This window comes from Tamandua tetradactyla, chromosome 6 (assembly GCF_023851605.1).
Source record: "Tamandua tetradactyla isolate mTamTet1 chromosome 6, mTamTet1.pri, whole genome shotgun sequence".
NCBI classification, from domain to species: domain Eukaryota; kingdom Metazoa; phylum Chordata; class Mammalia; order Pilosa; family Myrmecophagidae; genus Tamandua; species Tamandua tetradactyla.
In genome coordinates, this window is record NC_135332.1 from 57,400,976 (window position 1) to 57,426,615 (window position 25,640).

At 39.1% G+C, this 25,640-nt stretch overlaps 1 protein-coding gene and 1 pseudogene across 2 annotated transcripts; one reads left to right on the plus strand and one right to left on the minus strand.

The window, feature by feature from the left end:
* The first annotated feature begins 2,420 nt into the window (after window positions 1–2,420).
* On the plus strand, window positions 2,421–8,068 carry OR1R1 (olfactory receptor family 1 subfamily R member 1). Of its 2 annotated transcripts, none has more exons than XM_077163107.1 (2): window positions 2,421–3,776; window positions 7,656–8,068. In XM_077163107.1, exon 1 carries the CDS (start codon window positions 2,421–2,423, stop codon window positions 3,363–3,365), a length of 945 nt encoding a protein of 314 aa, XP_077019222.1. In that variant the 3' UTR covers window positions 3,366–3,776; window positions 7,656–8,068. The 2 variants fall into 2 exon arrangements, with proteins under 2 accessions (XP_077019222.1, XP_077019223.1); XM_077163108.1 differs by having other exon boundaries at window positions 2,421–3,764.
* Window positions 6,551–7,500, minus strand: LOC143686676 (olfactory receptor-like protein DTMT; annotated as a pseudogene).
* Window positions 8,069–25,640: the final 17,572 nt, after the last annotated feature.

A 25,640-nucleotide genomic window follows, 5' to 3' on the forward strand; every position in this document is an offset into this window, starting at 1 on the left:
AAAAAAAAATAGCTTAAGGTACCAAGGGTGTTTGGGTTGGAGAAAAGAAGACACGGACACAGAATAGATGCCTTCAAATGCTTTGTGAAAAGCTACAGAGAAAGCACACTTGGTTTGTTAGTGCTGAGGCCAAAACTGGGACCATGAGTAGAAGTTACAGGGAAGTAGGTCAGCTGAGATTAAAGAATATATACTTAAATCACTACAGCCCTCCAGAGATGGTCCGGACAGCCTCAGAGAGTCATGAGAAAGCAGGGAGAACCTATCAGAAGTTGGAGGAAAGGGAACTAATGCCTATTGAGCCTGCTTTCTCTGCTAAGTGCTTATACAAGCATTACCTCATTTAATCTTCTAATCAACCATGTTAGATAGATATCAATATCCCCATTTTATAGAAAAGAGGAATAGGGATGAAATAAAGGTGGATCCACATAACACAGCCAATAAGAATTAAAACATAAGTGTCTCTGACTCCAAAACTGGCTCTTTTTTTCTATATCACACAACCTCTCAAGTGGAGGTTGAAGGGAAAAGTCAGTGGCTCTTCAGGGGAGAATCTTCTGAAGGAGGGGTGCTGGGGTACTGGCTTTTTGACACAACGATTTATATCAGGGGTGAGCAGCTACGGTTGGCAGGAGCATAAGCAAATTACTTCTCTGGAGCAGCCACTGGGTGATAATGATAGAGGAGAAGACATATGAAAACTAGGATATATCTGGGGCTTCTCCTGGGAAGTGACAGGTGTGGTAACTGGAGCGTGCCCATCATCTCCTCTTTACCCTCCCTTTGAATCTGTTTTCAATCATCACTCTTAAAAAGCTTCATTCAAAACATAATTATTTTTTTAAAAGGCAAGTATTGGACAAATTTTGTGAACAGATCACTGGGCAGAAAGATGCAGCCCCTCCCAGAAAAAAAGCTTCCCTGCTAAGATCTGGCTTAGTCCATTCTCTAGGATCTCACCATAGTACCTCCCTCTTTCCCCACAAAGGGTTGATGGGCTAAGTTAATAATAGGACATTACTAGAAGCTTGGGAGAAATGGGAGAGGAGAATATGTTAAAGGAAGAGACAACGTAGGACAAAATGAGTGCATTATTGCTCAGATAACTGAAGTCACTTGGTTAATTGAGAAAGTCAAAAGTTTTCTGTCCTACTGATTTTGTTCAATGAGGTCAGAGGAAGGACAAGCCTTGTCTCTGTGTTCTCTGTGGGTATCTTTCCCTCCTTACTCCATTCCTCCTCTACAACAACCCCATACAATCTTGTCCATCTGTCTGAGTGCCCCCCCTTCCAACGCAACCTCATCCCTCTGAGTGCCCCTTCCTTATACAATCTCATCCCTCTAAGTGCCCTCTTACCCACAAAATCTTGTCCCTCTTTCAGACTGCCACCTCCCAGCCATTTCTTGTCTATTTGACAAATCTCTATCCATTCTTCAAGACCCCAGTCTAAATAACACCTCTCTGAATTCTTTCCAAACTCCTCCAGACAGAATAATTTACTCCTACTTGGTTCATTGAATTAACAAAGTACTTAACACTTTGCAAGCTGTTTCGGGTCAAATTAAGGGCAAAAGACCACCATCCCCCATAGTAGCAAAAAGATACTTAGTGCAACCTTAGTATAGAGTTCAGCAAACTACAGCCCAGAGGACAAGGACAGCTTGCTGCTTGTTTTAGTAAATAGGTTTTATTGAAACACAGCAATGGCCATTCATTTATATATTGTCTATTCCGACTTCTGTGCTACAAGGTAGAGTAATTGCAACATGCACCAAATGATCCATAAGCCTAAAATACTTACTATCTAGCTCTTTACAGAAAAGGTTTGCCAGCTCCTGAGCTAGCACATAGAATGTGCTGAGCAAATGTATGGAAAATTTAGTAAAAACTGTTGTGAGGAAAATCAGACTAGTATTCAGAAGGCCTGGGTTCCAATTCTAGCTCTGTCTCTAACTATGTGTTTGACTATGTATGAGCAAACGATGATAATGATAAATAGATTATTGATAGATAAATTTTTTGAGTGCTTATTATGTGCTGGGCACTGTACTAAATCTTTTAAGTTTATTATCCACTTTAACCTCACAATCAACTTCAGGTGTAGCTACTAGTATTTCCCTTATTTAAAGAAGAAAGGAGGCTTAGAAAGCCAGGGCTCATAATCATGTATGACCTACTCCAAAGTTTGAGACCTTACCTATTACCCTAGAACACCTTTCTGGGGTTCAGTTTCTTCTTCTATGAAATTAAGATTATTGGATAAGCAACACGATTTTCAAACAATTTTAGCAATTTTAACATTTTTTTAAAAATTACAAGGAGTCCCAATTTCGCAGGAAGTCCACCTTGAGCTCTCATAATTCAGGTCTGCATTCCCCATCTCTCCTGTCGGCACTCGCAGTTGTCGGGACACTCCATGGCTCTGGCCAACCTCACATCAGCCCCGGGGTTCCTCCTCCTCGGCCTGACGGACCGGCCTAACGCCCACCCACTGTTGTTCCTGCTCTTCCTTGGCATCTACCTGCTCAATGCCCTGGGCAACCTGAGCATGGTGGTGGTGGTGAGGTCCGACAGGGCTCTTCGCTCTCCCATGTACTACTTCTTGGGTCACCTGGGCCTCGTGGACATCTGCTTTATCACCATCACGGTCCCCAGACTGCTGGCCGGCCTGCTCCACCCGGTGCAGGCCATCTCCTTCCTGGGATGCTTTGCCCAGATGTACTTCTTCGTGGCTCTGGGCATTACGGAGAGCTACCTGCTGGCAGCCATGTCCTACGACCGCGCGGTGGCCGTGTGCCGCCCGCTCCACTACGGCGCGGTCATGACTGCCTGGCGCTGCGCGGCGCTGGTCACGGCATCTTGGGCGGTGGCCCACCTCCACTCGCTGCTGCATACACTGCTCATCTCCGCACTCTCCTACCCCTGCTCTGCCCCTGTGCGTCACTTTTTTTGTGACATGACGGTGATGCTGAGCTTGGCGACCTCCGACACGTCCGTGGCGTTGACTGCCATCTTCTCCGAAGGCCTGGCGGTGGTGCTGACCCCGCTGCTCCTTGTGTCGCTCTCCTACGTGCGCATCCTCGCCGCGGTGCTCAGCATGCAGTCGGCGGGGGGACGGCGCCGCGCCTTCTCCACCTGCGGAGCCCACCTGGTGGTGGTGTCGCTTTTCTTTGGCTCGGTCCTCTCGGTCTATTTCCGGCCGCGGTCTGCCTACTCCGCCCGCTATGACCGCCTGGCCAGCGTGGTCTACGCAGTGGTCACACCGACCTTAAACCCTTTCATCTACAGCCTTCGCAACAAAGAGGTCAAGGGGGCCCTAAAAAGGGGGCTCAGAGGGAAGGCCAAACCTCAGGAGCTGTGAAGGCAAGTCTGGATTCAATGGCATTTCAATAGTAATAACTTTTTTAACTCTCCAAAGAGCTAACAATTTTGATCCTGCATTGCCTTATTTCTTGTTAAATAAAAATTGGCCCTGAAGCAAATATGGCAGTGCTTATGCTTAGCGCTGGATACACAGCAGTAGGTTAAGTTAGATTCTATATTGTCTGCATGTTTGACATAGATTTCACTTTTAAATTTTAGAAAAATTAAAAGGAAAATTTTTTAATTTTAGAAAAATTAAAAGCAGAGATTAGGGAAGAGGGGTTAGTGTACCAGCCTTGGGGGTTGAGGAAAGAGGAAAAGAAGAAGCTCACCCAGCAGCGACCTGGTGGAGAAGAGCCTTGAGAAGCAATAAAGGTCAGAAGAGGAGTCTAAAGAGGTACTGTTGCAGGTAACACACCCCTACAGACTCATACTCTGGAAACTTCAGTAAAGATCTGGTTATAGTTTTAGAGGATTTTATTTATTTTTATTCCCTAGATACCACACCCACCATTTTCTGGGGAAAATTCAAATAGACATAAAGTTCTTCTTGACTACCACAATCCAACCCCCATTTTAATCCCTGTTACCAGTTCCATGTCTCCTTCTCCAAACACACACACACACACACACACACACACACACACACACACACATCACTTTGGTTGAAACATAAATGGTATCATTCTCTGCATGTTTTTTGACAATTTGCTTTTTCATGAAACAATATATCTAAGAGATCTTTGTTTGTCACTACAAATACAACACCCTCATTCTTAACCTCACGATATAGAACCTTGTACCACAGATATTCCCATTCATTTAACCAGTCCTTTATTGATTAATATGTATACTTTTCCAATGTTTCACCGTTACAATGGTGTAATGAATATCCTTGTTATAAAAATGGATGTCAGCTAACATTTAGCAGGGAATTATTATATGTCAAGCATTGTCCTAAGTACTCTATATATGTCTTATTTAAACCTCACAAGTTCCATGAGGAAGATACCATTATTATTTTCATTGTGCAAGAGATTAAATAGCAGAAAGAAACCAAGGAACTTTCCCAAAGTCTTAAGTGTAAGCAGTTCATTTCCTTCAAGGATTTGTAGTCTATTCAATTTTTTTTTTTCTTGTGAGCAAATTTTAGTGATATACAAACTCCTGGATGATAATTTTGTCCACATTTTACATTTTTTGGTTTAAAGTTGTTTATTGTATGCTCATTTTTAAATTGTCTTTTTAGCTGTTAATTTTTCTCCTTTTTCACTCCTAAAGTTCTCCATGTCTTTTCTCTTTGCTCTTATTTTACATATGAAAATTTTATCTGTTATGTTAACCTTTCCAAAGAACCAACAATTACTTTGACGGTTATTATTAGCTCTGTTGTTTCTTGGTTTCCAACTCCACAGACTTTTGCAGCTTTCATATTTATTAATTTCTTCTGTTTTCTTTGTGTTGATTTTGTCATGCTTTTTCTAGATTCTTGAGGCTGTTGATGGTCTTCGTCACCTTTTCTCTTAGCACAGACAATACATGATTGTTATTTCACAGAAGGAGTTGACAGCCTTTTTGGGTCTCAAGGGTTTTGCTTAGGTTCATGGATTCCTCTGTTCCTGTTAGGTTCAGTCATGCCTTCCATCTTCCATGGTTATGGGTGCCTGCCCCATAGCTGCAGCCCCAACCACTCGCCGCTTATCATGACGACTTTTGGAAGCACAGTGCTACTCCCTACTCTATTTTTAACTGAAATCAGTGAGAAAATAGCATGTATGGTGTAATTCTTTTTATTTATAACATGTAATATTAGTCTGTGCATAGAAAATATCTGAAAGAGTATTCCCCCACTTACAACTGCCTTCACAGAAGGCCAAATTATGGAGAATCCTCACATTCTACTTTATCCATTTCTTTATACTTTGGATATTTTCCAGTGAGCATGTATTAATCATGTAATTAATCAATTTAATTTTTTTGAAGGGATATAGTGGTCATCCCGAGAAGCACAGTGGACTCTTTCATAGTAAAACTTGAGAACACCCACAGTGGTGGTATGGGGCTACATTAGAAATGCTGGGTTTGGGTATTGCTGGACTATTCAGAATACCACTCATTTTCACTATTACACAAACTGTTTGAAAACATGCTTTAACCTTTGGTATTAGTAAGGAGATTTCATTTAAGATGTAGAATTTCTCAGGATATAAAAGTATGTCAAGAGACACATGAGAATACATTCCAATCAAATAAATATTTGTTCTATATCTAACAGATGCAAGGCACTGAACTAGATACTATAGAGATTAGAAAGCACCTGTCTTCAAGATGCTTATGTTTGATAAAAATGTGAATAAAGAAAGAAAGTGTCAAATAATTTCAACATAATATTCCAGGAAAAAAACCACCTACTTGGGAATCATAAACGGATTCTAGACCTTCTATCTGTGTCACCTTAAGCTGTCTTGTGGGCCATCATTTTATTGTATATAAATTAAACAATTTATACAAGGACTCTATGATTCTTATTATATCCCATGTTATACAATTTTAATTCAAAAGAGAAATTCTCATCCTAAATATAGATTTTATCAAAATAAATAACACATCATTAACTGACAACAGATTAGAAGAGTCAATTCAGATAGGAAGTAAAAGAAAATTTTTAAAATGTGATAATTAAATAAGTGCATCAATCCACATACCTAAAAAGAAAATTAGGCACTGAATAGACTGGCAAGAGGAAACATGATGATCTTGGAGATTAAAAAAGCTACAAGAATATATGTGCATAAATAGAAGATATTCTTCATTGAATGGATTTCTTTGGCAAAAGCAAATCACTGAAGTAGATGAAGAAATTGAATTTTATTGCTTGGGGAATTAGAAACCACTGTAAATTATGTGAATACAATGAATACCAAGGTTAGAATTATTCAACCTTGAATAATATTTATTAAATACCCACTCTATGTCCGGTTTTGTGCTGCATCTGGAATGTAAGTGGTAAGCCCAAGAGGCGCAATGGACCCTTCCGTAGTGAAACTTGAGAAACCTCCCCACAGAGGTGGTATGGAGCTACATTAGAATTGCCAAGCCTGGGTGCTACTAAACCTTTCAGAATACTACTCATTTTCACTATGACACTTACTGTTCGAAAACATACCTTAATCTTTGGAGTCACTATCCCAGAGAAAACTGAATTATCTGCTTTGAAAAGACCCTTCCCAAGGCTCCCTTTATGTCCTTATTCCTTAAGCTATAGATAAAGGGGTTCAGCATGGGGGTCACTCTAGTGTACATCACAAACATAACAGTCTCCTTTACAGTAGAATTATTGGTTGAAGGGCATAAGTAGAGGCCAATGATCATCCCATAAAACAGGGATACCACAGAAAGGTGGGAGCCACAAGTGGAGAAGGCCTTGTGGATGCCCCTGACAGAAAGGACCTTGAGGATGGAGGAAACAATGTGTGCATAAGATGAAAAGATCAACAGAAATGGAACAATAATTACAAGCCCACCCAAGATAAATATCATCATTTCATTTATCCAGATGTCAGTGCAGGCCAACTTCAGCAGAGCCGACATGTCACAAAAAAAGTGGGGGATCACGTTATCTTCACAGAAAGACAATCGAGCCATAAGCAAGGTGTGCAACAGAGAGATGACTGTGGTCAGCACTCAGGACAGCGCTACCAGGGAAAGGCACAGCTTGGGGCGCATGATGGTGGTGTAGTGCAGGGGGAAACAGATGGCCACATACCGGTCATAGGCCATGGCCACAAGGAGGAAGCTCTCCAGATCCGCAAAAAGTAGGAAGAAGTACATTTGGGCTAGGCAGCCTGCATAGGGAATGGATGGGACTTGGCTCTGTATGTTCTGTAGCAATTTGGGGATGGTCACAGAGGAGAAGCAGAGAAGGATAAATTGCTGAGAAATAAGTACATCGGTGTGTGGAGGCGAGAGTCCAGTCGAATGAGAATGATGATGATGAAGTTTCCCAGGATGGTGGTAAGGTACATGACAAGGAACATGGCATAGAAGAGGTTCTGCTGTGCTGGATCAATGGGTAGGCCCAGGAGGAGGAACTCAGAGATGACAGTTTGGTTTATCTCTTTCATGTTGCCTTTGTTTTGCCTTTTTAAAATTAAGGAAAAAATTTATGAAAATATTGTTATGCATTTACACATAAACACATTGAAGAACTTTTGGAAAGATATTTTTAAAGTAAATGCCCATAAGTCATAAGGGTTAAGTTCACAGTACTTTATTTTTCCTTTCCCAGGTATATAAATAGCTACATAAAGAAAGACTACAACCAAATATGGAGTTATGGAAAGTGTATACATTTTGTGTGGTGGAAATACACAGAATTAATGTCTTGGAGCTGTTGAAAAATATGGTGCAAATCAACCAATTCATGGATTGACAGATTAAGTATGGTGTTTGAACCCTCTCAATTTGTTAATATTTCAAAAAATGACCTTACGGAATAGATTTTTGAGACTTAAATCTTTGAAAATTTTCTTTCCTGGTCTTGTACTATCTCTTTCCCCTATTCATGTAAGTAGTCAGCTCTATGTTCATTGCCTCAGGAAAGAAATGTGGCAGGGAATCAGAAATAGCCCACAAGATTTCCTGGACTTTATTTCCAAAATGCTGAGCCACAAAGTGGGAACAGGATGTTCTGGTACAGAAAAAAATATATTAGCTAGGATTGGGAAGTGATGTGAATTTCTTCCCAACAAAGCAGAAAGAGATTCCTTTGATGTGGGGGCAAAGGGAGGTTGGGAGAACAATCAGTGGGTCCCAGGAAGAGGGAGGACCTGGCAATGCCACCAAGACAGTGAAAAAAATAAAATACAGGCATTAATTTAAAGGAGATTAAAAACTATTTTAAAATACCATATGTAACTTTATGCCAATAAATCTGATGATTTTAATAAAATGGTTGATTTTCAGAGGGAAAAAATAATAAGTTCTAAATATTTACCTAAGAAACCAGATGGTAACCAACAATTGGGTTTCTCCCATTGTGTCTCTGAATCACGTGGATCAGTGGGTTGAAATCAGTATTTCCCTACTGTATTAGTTTGCTAGCTGCTAGAATGCTATATCCCAGAACTGAAACAGCTTTTAAAAAGGAAAATTTAATAAGTTACCAGTTAACAGTTCCAAGACTATGGAAATTCCAAACTAAGGCATCCAGGGAAAGATAATTTAAGAAAGACTAATGCAACTGGAAAACCTCTGTCATCTGAAAAGATCCCTGGCTTCTGGGCTCTGTTGCTTTCAGCCTCTGTTCCTGTGGGGGTTCCTCACTTGACTTTTCCAGGGCTGGCTTTCATCTCTTGGCTTCCCTTACTCTCTCCAGGGTCTGGCTTGCTTAACTTCCCATGGCAATGTCTGCTTGGCTCCAAGCATCTCCAAACATCTGTGGCTCTGTTTTCCAAATGTCATCATCTGTGTCAGCTCTGCTCTGAAGTTTCTGTCAGCTCTCTCTCTGTCAGCTCTGAGGTTTCTGTCATTTCTGGCTCTCTCAAAAATGTTTCCTCTTTTAAAGGATTCCAGTGAACTAATCAAGACCCACAAGGAATGGATGGAGTCATATCTCCATCTAATCAAAAGTTCACACCCACAATTGGGTGCATCGCATCTCCATGGAGATAATACAATCAAAAGTTTCCAATTTACATTGATGAATTAAGATTAAAAGAAATGGCTGCTTCCACAAGATTAGATCAGGATTAAAACATGGCTTCTCTGGGGTACATAATACTTTCAATCTAGCCACACCTACCCAGGCAATTAGAACCCTGTTCTTCCATATAAAAAGTCATGAACTCAAACACACTGGGGTTGTGAATATAACATAATATACCCTCTAGAGAAGACCCTCCATGTGTGCAGAGACCATGTCTACCTTGTTCATTATGAATGTCAAGTTGTCTACTTGTATTTTTGGTCTCCTTTTGATGATATCGTCATCTTTATTTGTTTAAATTTTGCATGATGGACAATAAAGTACAATAAATTCCTACAGAAGAACTTACAGTAAAAAAAACAGAAGTGGTAGAGTCACATTATCTAAGCGAAATGCAGTAAAATGAAAAATTGATAAAAATATTAATGTGAGCTACGTGGATATTAAGAAAGACTTTCCTAGATGACTTTTATGTAAAAGATGCAATCAGCATAGTAATAATGCTCTATTCACAAATAAAAGGAAGATATCACATAAAAGACTGTAAAAGAAAAAAAAATGCCTGATGTTTATTAATAAACTAGAAAATGAAAACAAATGGATAAAGTATTAAGCTGAACAGATAAAAATAAAGAATGGAAAAAACTCAAAGAAAAATTAAGTGATCAGTAAAGCTAAAAGAAAATATTAATAAATTAGAAAATAGTAACAGTAAAATTTAAAAAATAGTTTATGAACTATTTCTTTCAAAAGACCAATAAAAGAGACACAAATGGCAAATCTCAGTTTTAAAAAGATAAAGATAGAATGTTAGGAAAATTAAAAAAGATATAATCACAGAGAGAGATTTTTAAATCTTCCTAACACTTTTCAAATAGATTTGAAAATCTGGATAAGACACTTTTCTAAGCAAATATATACTACAAAAGCTGGTTCAATCGCCCACGCCCCGCAGCAGCCGAGCCGCCTGCCATCCTTCTCCCCTCTCTTTCTCCGCCGGCCCGCCGCGCGGCGCCCACGCCCCGCAGCAGCCGAGCCGCCCGCCATCCTTCTCCCCTCTCTTTCTCCGCCGGCCCGCCGCGCGGCGCCCACGCCCCGCAGCAGCCGAGCCGCCCGCCATCCTTCTCCCCTCTCTTTCTCCGCCGGCCCGCCGCGCGGCGCCCACGCCCCGCAGCAGCCAAGCCGCCCGCCATCCTTCTCCCCCTTCCTCCCCCTCCTGCTCCGGCTGCTCTCCAACCACCATGGTGCCCTCTTCCCCCGCCTTCACCGTGCTCCTCCGCCACCAGCCTCGACAGCCTTGCCGCCCTCACCTTTCCTCCTCCAGAACAGCTACTGGGGGAGTGGAGATAATACAGAGCAGCTCCCGGAGCCACGAGGGAGATCAAAGGGACAGCGTACCCCATCCTGGAATGGCTGACTATCTGGGAGAACCAGCTCCGGTGAGATCACCAAGGGGCACGGGCTTTCCTGGGTGGGACGGCAAGTGACCGGAGTCCCTCACTTCCACCTTCCCGGGCCAGCTGGTAGAATTGGACAGGCGGTCCCCTTAGGCCGCGGCGGCTGGTGCCCCCACCACACGAGGCTCCCCGGAACAACTGAGATAGTTGGGTCGGAAATCCCCAGACTGCGGAGAACAGTGACCGGGGGATCCCTTCCAAACACGTGACTCCCCCGTCGGCTGGGAACAGTGCACTCTCCCGGGCTGCGACAGCTGGCGCCCTCCCGCCACGCTTGGTGCCCCGGGCCGACTGGCTAATTTGGCCAGACGCTCTCCTGTGCTGCGACGGCCGGCGACCCTCCCCGCGTTTGAAACCCCGGGCCGGCTGGCATTCTTCCAAGATGCTTCGGCTGCCGAACCTCCCCTACGGCGAGAGTTTTCCAGAGTTGAGGGACCCACAGCAACTTTCGCTGGTGGAACCCACAGACAGGCGTGTGCCACGAGCGCCACCTACTGGGCAGGATAGGGAGAACAGAACCCAGAGATTGCACAGAAAAATCTTTCAACCTGTGGGATCGAACACCCGGGGAAATCTGACTAAATGCCCAGACGCCAGCAGAAGATAACGGATCACGCTCAGAAAATTGAACATATGGCCCAGTCAAACGAAGAAACCAATAGTTCAAATGAGATACAGGAGCTGAAACAACTAATGCTGAATATACGAACAGAAATGGAAAACCTCTTCAAAAACAAAATCGATAAATTGAGGGAGGACATGAAGAAGACATGGGCTGAACATAAAGAAGAAATAGAAAAACTGAAAAAACAAATCACAGAACTTATGGAAGTGAAAGATAAAGTAGAAAAGATGGAAAAAACAATGGATACCTACAATGACAGATTTAAAGAGACAGAAGATAGAATTAGTGATTTGGAGGATGAAACATCTGAATTCCAAAAAGAAACAGAAACTATCCGGAAAAGAATGGAAAAATTTGAACAAGGTATCAGGGAACTCAAGGACAATGTGAACCGTACAAATATACGTGTAGTGGGTATCCCAGAAGGAGAAGAGAAGGGAAAAGGAGGAGAAAAACTAATGGAAGAAATTATCACTGAAAATTTCCCAACTCTTATGAAAGACCTAAAATTACAGATCCAAGAAGTGCAGCGCACCCCAAAGAGATTAGACACAAATAGGCGTTCCCCAAGATACTTACTAGTTAGAATGTCAGAGGTCAAAGAGAAAGAGAGGGTCTTGAAGGCAGCGAGAGAAAAACAATCCGCCACATACAAGGGAAACCCAATAAGACTATGTGTAGATTTCTCAGCAGAAACCATGGAAGCTAGAAGACAGTGGGATGATATATTTAAGTTACTAAAAGAGAAAAACTGCCAACCAAGACTCCTATATCCAGCAAAATTGTCCTTCAAAAATGAGGGAGAAATTAAAACATTCTCAGACAAAAAGTCATTAAGAGAATTTGTGACCAAGAGACCAGCTCTGCAAGAAATACTAAAGGAAGCACTAGAGTCAGATACAAAAAGACAGAAGAGAGAGACATGGAGAAAAGTGTAGAAAGAAGGAAAGTCAGATATGATATATATAATACAAAAGGCAAAATGGTAGAGGAAAATATTATCCAAACAGTAATAACTCTAAATGTCAATGGACTGAATTCCCCAATCAAAAGACATAGACTGGCAGAATGGATTAAAAAACAGGATCCTTCTATATGCTGTCTACAGGAAACACATCTTAGACCCAAAGATAAATATAGGTTGAAAGTGAAAGGTTGGGAAAAGATATTTCATGCAAACAACAACCAGAAAAGAGCAGGAGTGGCTATACTAATATCCAACAAATTAGACTTCAAATGTAAAACAGTTAAAAGAGACAAAGAAGGACACTATATACTATTAAAAGGAACAATTAAGCAAGAAGACATAACAATCATAAATATTTACGCACCGAACCAGAATGCCCCAAAATACGTGAGGAATACACTGCAAATACTGAAGAGGGAAATAGACACATATACCATAATAGTTGGAGACTTCAATTCACCACTCTCATCAATGGACAGAACATCTACACAGAGGATCAATAAAGAAATAGAGAACCTGAATATTACTATAAATGAACTTGACTTAACAGACATTTATAGGACATTACATCCCACAACAGCAGGATACACCTTTTTTTCAAGTGCTCATGGATCATTCTCAAAGATAGACCATATGCTGGGTCACAAAGCAAGTCTTAACAAATTTAAAAACACTGAAATCATACACAACACTTTCTCGGATCATAAAGGAATGAAGTTGGAAATCAATAATAGGCGGAGTGCCAGAAAATTCATAAATACATGGAGGCTCAACAACACACTCTTAAACAACAAGTGGGTCAAAGAAGAAATTGCAAGAGAAATTAGTAAATACCTAGAGGCAAATGAAAATGAAGACACAACATATCAAAACTTATGGGACGCAGCAAAGGCAGTGTTAAGAGGGAAATTTATTGCCCTAAATGCCTTTATCAGAAAAGAAGAAAAGGCAAAAATGCAGGAATTAACTGTCCACTTGGAAGAACTGGAGAAAGAACAGCAAACTAATCCCAAAGCAAGCAAAAGGAAAGAAATAACAAAGATTAGAGCAGAAATAAATGAAATTGAAAACATGAAAACAATAGAGAAAATCAATAAGACCAGAAGTTGGTTCTATGAGAAAATCAATAAGATTGATGGGCCCTTATCAAGATTGACAAAAAGAAGAAGAGAGAGGATGCAAATAAATAAGATTAGAAATGAAAGAGGAGACATAACTACTGACCTCACAGAAATAAAGGAGGTAATAACAGGATACTATGAACAACTTTACGCTAATAAATACAACAATTTAGAAGAAATGGACAGGTTCCTGGAAAGACATGAACAACCAACTTTGACTCAAGAAGAAATAGACGACCTCAACAAACCAATCACAAGTAAAGAGATTGAATTAGTTATTCAAAAGCTCCCTAAAAAGAAAACTCCAGGACCAGACGGCTTCACATGTGAATTCTATCAAACATTCCAGAAAGAATTAGTACCTACTCTCCTCAAACTCTTCAACATAATCAAAGTGGAGGGAAAACTACCTAATTCATTCTATGAAGCCAACATCACCCTCATACCAAAACCAGGCAAAGATATTACAAAAAAAGAAAACTACAGACCAATCTCTCTAATGAATACAGATGCAAAAAACCTCAATAAAATTCTAGCAAATCGTATCCAACAACACATTAAAAGAATTATACATCATGACCAAGTAGGATTCATCCCAGGTATGCAAGGATGGTTCAACATAAGAAAATCAATTAATGTAATACACCATATCACAAATCAAAGCAGAAAAATCACATGATCATCTCAATTGATGCAGAGAAGGCATTTGACAAGATTCAATATCCTTTCCTGCTGAAAACACTTCAAAAGATAGGAATACAAGGGAACTTCCTTAAAATGATAGAGGGAATATATGAAAATCCCACAGCTAATATCATCCTCAATGGGGAAAAATTGAAAGCTTTCCCCCTAAGATCAGGAACAAGACAAGGATGTCCACTATCACCACTATTATTCAACATTGTGTTGGAAGTTCTAGCCAGAGCAATTAGGCAAGAAAAAGAAATACAAGGCATCAAAATTGGAAAGGAAGAAGTAAAACTATCACTGTTTGCAGACGATATGATACTATATGTAGAAAACCCAGAAAAATCCACAACAAAATTACTAGAGCTAATAAATGAGTACAGCAAAGTAGCAGGCTACAAGATCAACATTCAAAAATCTGTAGCTTTTCTATACACTAGTAATGAACAAGCTGAGGCGGAAATCAAGAAACGAATCCCATTTACAATCGCAACTAAAAGAATAAAATACCTAGGAATAAATTTAACCAAAGAGACAAAAAACCTATATAAAGAAAACTACAAAAAACTGTTAAAAGAAATCACAGAAGACCTAAATAGATGGAAGGGCATACCGTGTTCATGGATTGGAAGACTAAATATAGTTAAGATGTCAATCCTACCTAAATTGATTTACAGATTCAATGCAATACCAATCAAAATCCCAACAACTTATTTTTCAGAAATAGAAAAACCAATAAGCAAATTTATCTGGAAGGGCAGGGTACCCCGAATTGCTAAAAGCATCTTGAGGAAAAAAAACGAAGCTGGAGGTCTCGCGCTGCCTGACTTTAAGGCATATTATGAAGCCACAGTGGTCAAAACAGCATGGTATTGGCATAAAGATAGATATATCGACCAATGGAATCGAATAGAGTGCTCAGATATAGACCCTCTCATCTATGGACATCTGATCTTTGATAAGGCAGTCAAGCCAACTCACCTGGGACAGAACAGTCTCTTCAATAAATGGTGCCTAGAGAACTGGATATCCATATGCAAAAGAATGAAAGAAGACCCATCTCTCACACCCTATACAAAAATTAACTCAAAATGGATCAAAGATCTAAACATTAGGTCTAAGACCATAAAACAGTTAGAGGAAAATGTTGGGAGATATCTTATGGATCTTACAACTGGAGGTGGTTTTATGGACCTTAAACCTAAAGCAAGAACACTGAAGAAGGAAATAAATAAATGGGAGCTCCTCAAAATTAAACACTTTTGTGCATCAGAGAACTTCATCAAGAAAGTAGAAAGACAGCCTACACAATGGGAGACAATATTTGGAAACGACATATCAGATAAAGGTCTAGTATCCAGAATTTATAAAGAGATTATTCAACTCAACAACAAAAAGACAGCCAACCCAATTACAAAATGGGAAAAAGACTTAAACAGACACCTACCAGAAGAAGAAATACGGATGGCCAAGAGGCACATGAAGAGATGCTCAATGTCCCTGGCCATTAGAGAAATGCAAATCAAAACCACAATGAGATATCATCTCACACCCACCAGAATGGCCACTATCAACAAAACAGAAAATGACAAGTGCTGGAGAGGATGCGGAGAAAGAGGCACACTTATCCACTGTTGGTGGGAATGTCAAAGGGTGCAACCACTGTGGAAGGCAGTTTGGCGGTTCCTCAAAAAGCTGAATATAGAATTGCCATACGACCCAGCAATACCATTGCTAGGTATCTACTCAAAGGACTTAAGGGCAAAGACACAAACGGACATTTGCACACCAATGTTTATAGCAGCGTTATTTACAATTGCAAAGAGATGGAAACAGCCAAAATCTCCATCAACAGAAGAGTGGCTAAACAAACTGTGGTATATACATACGATGGAATATTATGCAGCTTTAAGACAAGATAAACTTATGAACCATGTAATAACATGGATCGACCTAGAGAATATTATGCTGAGTGAATCCAGCCAAAAACTAAAGGACAAATACTGTATGGTCCCACTGATGTGAACAGACATTCGAGAATAAACTTGAAATATGTCATTGGTAACAGAGTTCAGCAGGAGTTAGAAACAGGGTAAGACAATGGGTAATTGAAGCTGAAGGGATACAGACTGTCCAACAGGACTAGATACAAAAACTCAAAAATGGACAGCACAATAATACCTAATTGTAAAGTAATCATGTTAAAATACTGAATGAAGCTGCATCTGAGCTATAGGGTTTTTTTTGTTTTTGTTTGCTTGTTGGTTTGTTTGTTGTTGTTGTTTTTTACTATTACTACTACTTTTATTTCTTTTCTTTATATTAACATTTTATATTTTTTTCTGTTGTCTTGCTAGTTCCTCTAAACCGATGCAAATGTACTAAGAAACAATGATCATGCATCTATGTGATGATGTTAAGAATTACTGAGTGCATATGTAGAATGGTATGATTTCTAAATGTTGTGTTAATTTCTTTTTTTTTCTTTCCGTTAATAAAAATAAAAAATAAAAAAAAAGCTGGTTCAAGACTACACGCAATATTTGAATAGATGATTAAAATAAACCTCAAAAAGTAGAAAAATTGAAATCAACAAATATGAAACAAACAAAAGAAATTAAAATTTTCTCCAATAAAAATCCTCCAACCAAAAATAAGCATATGAAAAATACTCAACATTATTACTAATGCCAGTAATGCTAGTTAAAATCATAATAAGATACCACTGCATACCCAACAGAATGTCAAAAGTGAAAAAAGTTGACAATGTCAAATATTAGCAAAGATATGGAACAACTAGCACTCTCAAATATTGCTGGTAAGAATGTAAAATTACTATTCACTGTTTTTAATAAATTTTCATAAACATTTACCACCCTATGGCCCAGAAATTTTACTCCTGAGTATATATGCCCAAAAGAAAGGAAAACAAGTGTCTCCCAAGTAGTATGTACAAGAATTTTCATGGCAGCTTTATTAACAACAGAAAAGAACTAGGAAATAACCCAAATGTCCATCTTTGGCTGGACAAAAGGATAAATTGTGCAGTATTCATACACTGGAATACTATAGAGAAATGAAAAAGAGTGAACTATACTGACTTAAGAGTGACGTGGATAAATCTCAAAAACATTACATTGAATAAAAGTGTCTAGATTCAAAAACTGCTGTGTGACTCCATTTATATGAAGATCAAGAACTAGCAAATCTAATCTCTGGTGACAGAAATCAGAATATTGTTACTTCTGGGTGTAAGTGCGTATTGACTGGGAGGGGACATGAGGGAAATTTCTGGGGTAATACAAATGCTCTATATCTTGATCTGTTCAGTGATCATATGGGTTTATAGTTCAGCAAGCTCTATACTTAACATTTGTGCACTTTTTACTATTCATAAATTATACTGAAATTTTTGAAAATCATTGGACCAATAAGCTTTCTAGTTTGTCCAAACTTTCAAGAATAAATAAACCTCAAGTTCTACATAAATCATTCCAGAACCAAGAATTAAATTGAAAGCTACTTAATTTACTGTAGGAAAAAAATTCATGAAAAATAAAATTTTGGGCCAATTGCACCTATGAATATGAAATTCAGGTCTAAAACACCAATAATCCCACCTTTAATATTTTAAATCTCACTAATATGTTCAGTAAGAAAAATTTAAGAATATCTTACCAGAAGTAAAAGGCATTTGAAAAAAATCAATACCAATTCTTAATCAAAGCTCAGAATAAAAGAAAAGATTACTTCTTTAATATATTGTTAGGGTCTGCCAAAATGGGGACTGTACTCCTCTCTGGATGACTACATACTTTAATTCTCTAAATTGAAATTAAATGGAAATCACAAGATCCCTAGAGACCTAATCTTATCAAAAGATTTTGCTCTCCCTTTATTCTCCACTAACTATAATGCCAGGTATTACCCACACTGCTTCAGCCCTCTGTCTTAGCAAGATTTTTTCAACTGTTCAAATAGCTTTGGAAACTCAGCACTCAGCAGTGGGTTGCTTGTCCTAGATCTAACATCAAGTTTCTGCTAGCAAGACTGGGTAACTGTTAGTAGTGGAGCAGATTATTCTAAGACCTTTAACAGCATCACTAAGTGCACATTAAGGTGACATCAAAATACCCTCTCCTTTTAGCCCATTTAGGACACTTATGGGACAAATCAACAAGGAAGCATTATGTTTAAACCTAAGGGACTTTCAGTGGTGAAACTTTTAAACTATCAAAATTTGGAAGTAATCGAAAAAGAAGAGGTTAATTAATTAATTTACAGCAGCACTGTCCACCAAAAATAAAATGAAACCCACGTGTGAGTCACATATGTAATTTTAGATTTTCAGTAAACCCATTTAAAAAGGCAAAAAGAAATTAATTTTTTAATTAATTTTAATAATACCTTATTTTAGCAAATATATCCCACATATTATCATTCTAACACAAATCAGTATGAAATATTATTAATTATATATTGTGCATCTGTTTTGCGTACTGTCACTGAAATCCAATATGTAATTTACATTTACAGCCAACTCATTTCAAACTACCCACTTTCAAGTGCTCCATAGCTGCATGCGGCTAGTGGTTACCATACTGCACAGTGCAGATCTAAGATGTAGCTTCTCCCTGGTATAGTCTATAGTGAGTTAAAATGAATTGTATAGTTTGAAAATGTGAGTAGCTATGCTGGAAAACAGAAAATGGTGACACTGACATGACAGAAGTTTTGAGAATTTCTGGAAGATGTGAAGCTGGTAGAAATCAGATGGAGGAAAACATAATCAGATAATCAGTTCTCACACAACACAAGCAAAGGAGAGACTTGCCTAGGACCTAAAGGGTCCATTTTCCCCAAGAAGTGCTAGAAAACTCCCAAATTCAGAAAAGAAAAACCTGGGTCATGAAGCCATTGGAGGGCAGGAGGGAGGGCGAGCAACGAACTCCGAGCACTGCAAGAGAGTCCCAGGTGGGAAGCACTTGTATAGACCCAAACCTAAGCATCATTCCAGTCAAATTCGGTCTACTGAGTAAATTGGGCACTTTGCTGAGACAAGCTCCTAATGAGGCCAGAATCAGAGGGAAATAACACCACAGCAAATTCGGCAATTAGGTCCATGGATCTAACCATCCCCATAGCGCTCCCTGCACACGTACAGGGCTGCAGCCCCTGTAAGTCCACCCATGCAGGCTGAAGGAGAAGATGGGTCAGGGAGCAGGCAGGAGAGAGCAAATCAAAGAGCTGCCTGAACTCTGAGCTTTATCTGGAGCAGGTAGTGTGCAACACTGAGGGGAGGATTTCCCACCCACACATTCATCAGCCACCTGCTTCCTTCAGACTGATCTGTTCCCAGTACTCCTACCATCTAAAAATGTCTACCTATCTACTTATCCACTCACCAATCTTATAACACCCACCTCAGAGGACCTGGGGAAGAGACTGACAGCCCAAACTGACAAGTCCACGCTCCTTGTCTACTCAGCCTGAGGACCATTTAAACCCACAGGGGCTGCTCAAGCTGCAGAACGGCATGGAGGTCTGAGTTGCTCAAGACTAAAAGGCAATAGAAGCTTTTTCACCAAAGACAAGCACTGAGCTCTCCCAAAGCTTTAAGATCCAATTGATGACACTTGGAACTAATGAAAAATGACACCTCCACTTGATTCTCTGGTTACCTAGCGTAATACCACCACATGAACATCTTGTCTCCTTTCCTTTTGAAGACTTCATGGCCCAGAGAACATCAGTCAGGGAAGTGAGAGTTAGAAGGGAATAAGATTGAGAGGGACAGTCAAGGGACCATAGGGGAAGCAACTGGGATTGAGAGGACTCCAGAGCAGCACACAGTGTTTGCATGCTAGGTCTCAGGAGCCAGATCACCTAACTCCATCCATTTCTTTCCAACTTTATAACTCTGATCAGAATTCTCTCATTGGTCTAATGGGGGTATAACAGTACCTAATACATCATACTATAGCGAGGGAAAAATTTTTAAATCCATGTAAAAAAATAATGTGACATATAGTAAGGCAAAATGTGGCATAAGGAAGACTTACTACTGTCATGATTAAGTTTTGTGACCCAGATGCAGTATTTTCCTAAGTACCCACTCTGATGATCACCCTAGTGAACCACACCTCATGTTAGAAGAGAATGCGTGCAGGACCACTCAGGAATGGAAGAAACTACTGGCCCAGAAGTGGCAGATCAAAACCAAAATAGGAGGAATGTCCTCTCAAGTTATGAGTTAACCTGTCTTATCCTGGTTAAGGGTATGATTACTAGGACAGATCGTGGGAGGGTAAGGAAACTGGTGTTGTGGAAAGAAGTTCCCAAATGATTTCTTATACTCTGTTTTCCTTCAGGAAGGTCCCTTCCAGGCAAAATATTCAGGAACCGAGAAGAGTTACATTCCATCATCTACTGGCCTATGACTTTGGCAACTTGCTGGACTTTTCCAACTTCCCATTCCACCATCAATGAATCTTATGTACAAATAAGCAATTGATTAGCTCCTGTTAACAGCTCTGGTGATACCCAGTTACAATCAGAGATAGGAGTCACTGCTGGGAGTGGAAAACAATGGGGATGGTGACTTCTAAATCATTATGCAGGAACCTAACTGTAGAATAATGGAATACCAGTTTTTGGTGTTAAAAAGGTCTTTAGGGTAACGACCTCTTCCAAACTCCCTCCCAACTTACCCAGCTTTTTTGAGTGTAGCTCCAGAGCCTGCTTCCTGGTTCCTATATCCACGTCATGCATTTCCAGCCAAAATTCCCATTATTGTGTTATGACTTCTCTCTTCTCTGGTGCCTTGACCCCTGGGATTCCTGGGTCCCAAAGAAACTCATTGGTAGCAAAACCAATACTTGCTCCACCCAACTTCTGCACTTTTCCAAGCCATATTTCTGAATAAGTTGCATCCAAAGACAGAATTCTGGGTTAAATTCAAGTAACCTTCTCAGGGAAGCTTTCTCTGATTAACACAGCCCACAATGATAACTCCATTCTCTACTTCCTGTAGTATCTGACCTTCTACAACAGTTATCAGAATCAAATACTGTAGTACTTGAACCCCATTGTCTTACGTTATTAAGTGATTACCTTCATATATAATGATCTTCTCTCCTTGACAGGACTTGAGGCTCTGTTACAGCAAGTAATATGTCAACCAGTTCACACAGGGAATATTTAATCTATTAGTTCATTAATTCATTTCTTCAAAAAATATTTACTGGGTGCTTACTGTGAGCAAGACACTGAACAATGTGCTGGGGTTGGGGGAACAGTGACCAAGGTAGACATGGTTCTTGCCCTCAAGGAGCTCACAGTCTAGCTGGCAGAGGTGACCATTAATCAAGCTACTATCATTTGTCACAAATGTTACAATGAAGAAATGCAGGTTGTGATAAAAGCATATGTCAAAGACAGCTAATCTTATCCAGTGTGTCAAGGAAGATATCTTGAAAAAGGTTTAAGCAGAATCAGAGGAAGTTTCCAGGAGAAGGAAATGAAAGTGTCTAGAGAGAGGAATGGCTTATGGAAAATCCTAGAGGTGTGAGAAAGCCTGGAGTTTTTTACAGATTAAGGAAGTTTGGTGTGACTGAGGTATAGTGCATGTTAGGAGCGGGGAGAGAGGATGGTTGGGTGTGGATGAATGATAAAGCTGGAGAAGCAGGCAGAAATAGGTCTTATAGGGCCATGTAAAACCAAGATTAGAAGCTTACATTTTACACAGAGGGCAATGGGAAATCATTGAAGTAGTTTAAGGAGAGAACACACATAATCAAATTTGCATTTTAGAAAGAGTTCCCTGTCTGCTGTACAAAGAATGGATTGAAGTCATTTGAGACCAGAGGCAAGGAGCACAGTTAGGAGGAGGGTGCTGCAGACATTCAGGAGAAGGTTGATAGTGATGGAAGCCTAAATGTTGACAGTAGGAGTGAGGATAGAGAAGGAAACAGATCAGAGAGGTAATTAGGACTAGAATTTTCAGAATTTGGTGATGGTCTGGACTTAGTAAGTAAAGGAAAGAAAGTAGTTACTCACACCTGAGTTGACACAGTTCCATCTGTTCTATCTGGTTGTATTGTTCCATCATCATGCTGTACCCCAATTCACTTATGTTCTATTGGAAAATTGCACTGTTTCATACTTTTAAAAATAATAAACTGCATTGTGAAAAACAAAACCTTTGCATACAACTCTAGCCATTTTCTACTAAAATTCTTAGAGCTGGAATTCCTGAGTCAAAAAGTATAATGGCTTTCAAGGATTTTCATCTATATTGCCAAAATGTCTTCCAAAATCTTATACCATTTTCTTTTCCATAATTGGGTTATGAAAGTACTCATTTCCTTGCAGTCTGGCTATTAATATTATTATTATTATTTTAGGTGCATGGTTTGGGAATCGAACCCATATCTCCCGCATGGAAGGCGAGCATTCTACCACTATATTAATATTATTTTGTAATGTTTTCTTAGCTTTCAAACAAAAGCTAATCTCCTTTTATGTTTTAAAAAAATAAAAAGACAACAAATAAGAATTAAAACAATAATAGAAAGAAAAAAAAAAACAAAAAAAACAAAAACAAAAAACCTATACCTCACATGCAGCTTCATTCAGTGTTTTAACATAATTGCATTACAATTGGGTAGTATTGTGCTGTCCATTTCTGAGTTTTTATATCCAGTCCCGTTGTACAGTCTGTATCCCTTCAGCTCCAATTATCCCTTCTCTTTTTTTTTTTTTTTAATTAACGGAAAAAAAGAAATTAACCCAACATTTAGAGATCATACCATTCTACACATGCAATCATTAATTCTTAACATCATCACATAGCTGCATGATCATCATTTCTTAGTACATTTGCATTGGTTTAGAAGAACTAGCACCATAACCGAAAAAGATATAGAATGTTAATATAGAGAAAAAAATAAAAGTAATAATAGTAAAATCAAAACAAAACAACACAAAACAAAACAAAAACCTATAGCTCAGATGCAGCTTCATTCAGTGTTTTAACATGATTACTTTACAATTAGGTATTATTGTGCTGTCCATTTTTGAGTTTTTGTATCTAGTCCTGTTGCACAGTCTGTATCCCTTCAGCTTCAATTACCCATTGTCTTACCCTGTTTCTAACTCCTGCTGAACTCTGTTACCAATGACATATTTCAAGTTTATTCTCGAATGTCCGTTCACATCAGTGGGACCATACAGTATTTGTCCTTTAGTTTTTGGCTGGATTCACTCAGCATAATATTCTCTAGGTCCATCCATGTTATTACATGGTTCATAAGTTTATCTTGTCTTAAAGCTGCATAATATTCCATCGTATGTATATACCACAGTTTGTTTAGCCACTCTTCTGTTGATGGAGATTTTGGCTGTTTCCATCTCTTTGCAATTGTAAATAATGCTGCTATAAACATTGGTGTGCAAATGTCCGTTTGTGTCTTTGCCCTTAAGTCCTTTGAGTAGATACCTAGCAATGGTATTGCTGGGTCGTATGGCGATTCTATATTCAGCTTTTTGAGGAACCGCCAAACTGCCTTCCACAGTGGTTGCACCCTTTGACATTCCCACCAACAGTGGATAAGTGTGCCTCTTTCTCCGCATCCTCTCCAGCACTTGTCATTTTCTGTTTTGTTGATAATGGCCATTCTGGTGGGTGTGAGATGATATCTCATTGTGGTTTTGATTTGCATTTCTCTAATGGCCAGGGACATTGAGCATCTCTTCATGTGCCTCTTGGCCATCCGTATTTCCTCTTCTGAGAGGTGTCTGTTCAAGTCTTTTTCCCATTTTGTAATTGGGTTGGCTGTCTTTTTGTTGTTGAGATGAACAATCTCTTTATAAATTCTGGATACTAGACCTTTATCTGATATATCATTTCCAAATATTGTCTCCCATTGTGAAGGCTGTCTTTCTACTTTCTTGATGAAGTTCTTTGATGCACAAAAGTGTTTAATTTTGAGGAGTTCCCATTTATTTATTTCCTTCTTCAGTGCTCTTGCTTTAGGTTTAAGGTCCATAAAACCACCTCCAGTTGTAAGATCCATAAGATATCTCCCAACATTTTCCTCTAACTGTTTTATGGTCTTAGACCTAATGTTTAGATCTTTGATCCATTTTGAGTTAACTTTTGTATAGGGTGTGAGAGATGGGTCTTCTTTCATTCTTTTGCATATGGATATCCAGTTCTCTAGGCACCATTTATTGAAGAGACTGCTCTGTCCCAGGTGAGTTGGCTTGACTGCCTTATCGAAGATCAAATGTCCATAGATGAGAGGGTCTATATCTGAGCACTCTATTCGATTCCATTGGTCGATATATCTATCTTTATGCCAATACCATGCTGTTTTGACCACTGTGGCTTCATAATATGCCTTAAAGTCAGGCAGCGCGAGACCTCCAGCTTCGTTTTTTTTCCTCAAGATGTTTTTAGCAATTCGGGGCACCCTGCCCTTCCAGATAAATTTGCTTATTGGTTTTTCTATTTCTGAAAAATAAGTTGTTGGATTTTGATTGGTATTGCATTGAATCTGTAAATCAATTTAGGTAGATTGACATCTTAACTATATTTAGTCTTCCAATCCATGAACACGGTATGCCCTTCCATCTATTTAGGTCTTCTGTGATTTCTTTTAGCAGTTTTTTGTAGTTTTCTTTATATAGGTTTTTCATCTCTTTAGTTAAATTTATTCCTAGGTATTTTATTCTTTTAGTTGCAATTGTAAATGGGATTCGTTTCTTGATTTCCCCCTCAGCTTGTTCCTTACTAGTGTATAGAAATGCTACAGATTTTTGAATGTTGATCTTGTAACCTGCTACTTTGCTGTACTCATTTATTAGCTCTAGTAGTTTTGTTGTGGATTTTTCCGGGTTTTCGACGTATAGTATCATATCGTCTGCAAACAGTGATAGTTTTACTTCTTCCTTTCCAATTTTGATGCCTTGTATTTCTTTTTCTTGTCTAATTGCTCTGGCTAGAACCTCCAACACAATGTTGAATAATAGTGGTGATAGTGGACATCCTTGTCTTGTTCCTGATCTTAGGGGGAAAGTTTTCAATTTGTCCCCATTGAGGATGATATTAGCTGTGGGTTTTTCATATATTCCCTCTATCATTTTAAGGAAGTTCCCTTGTATTCCTATCTTTTGAAGTGTTTTCAACAGGAAAGGATGTTGAATCTTGTCGAATGCCTTCTCTGCATCAATTGAGATGATCATGTGATTTTTCTGCTTTGATTTGTTGATATGGTGTATTACATTAATTGATTTTCTTATGTTGAACCATCCTTGCATACCTGGGTGAATCCTACTTGGTCATGATGTATAATTCTTTTAATGTGTTGTTGGATACGATTTGCTAGAATTTTATTGAGGATTTTTGCATCTGTATTCATTAGAGAGATTGGTCTGTAGTTTTCTTTTTTTGTAATATCTTTGCCTGGTTTTGGTATGAGGGTGATGTTGGCTTCATAGAATGAATTAGGTAGTTTTCCCTCCACTTCGATTTTTTTGAAGAGTTTGAAGAGAATTGGTACTAATTCTTTCTGGAACGTTTGGTAGAATTCACATGTGAAGCCATCTGGTCCTGGACTTTTCTTTTTAGGAAGCTTTTGAATGACTAATTCAATTTCTTTACTTGTGATTGGTTTGTTGAGGTTATCTATGTCTTCTTGAGTCAAA

Coding starts and splice junctions, on each gene's coding strand:
- OR1R1 (XM_077163107.1), top strand. CDS start 2,421: ATGGCTCTGGCCAACCTCACATCAGCCCCGGGGTTCCTCCTCCTCGGC.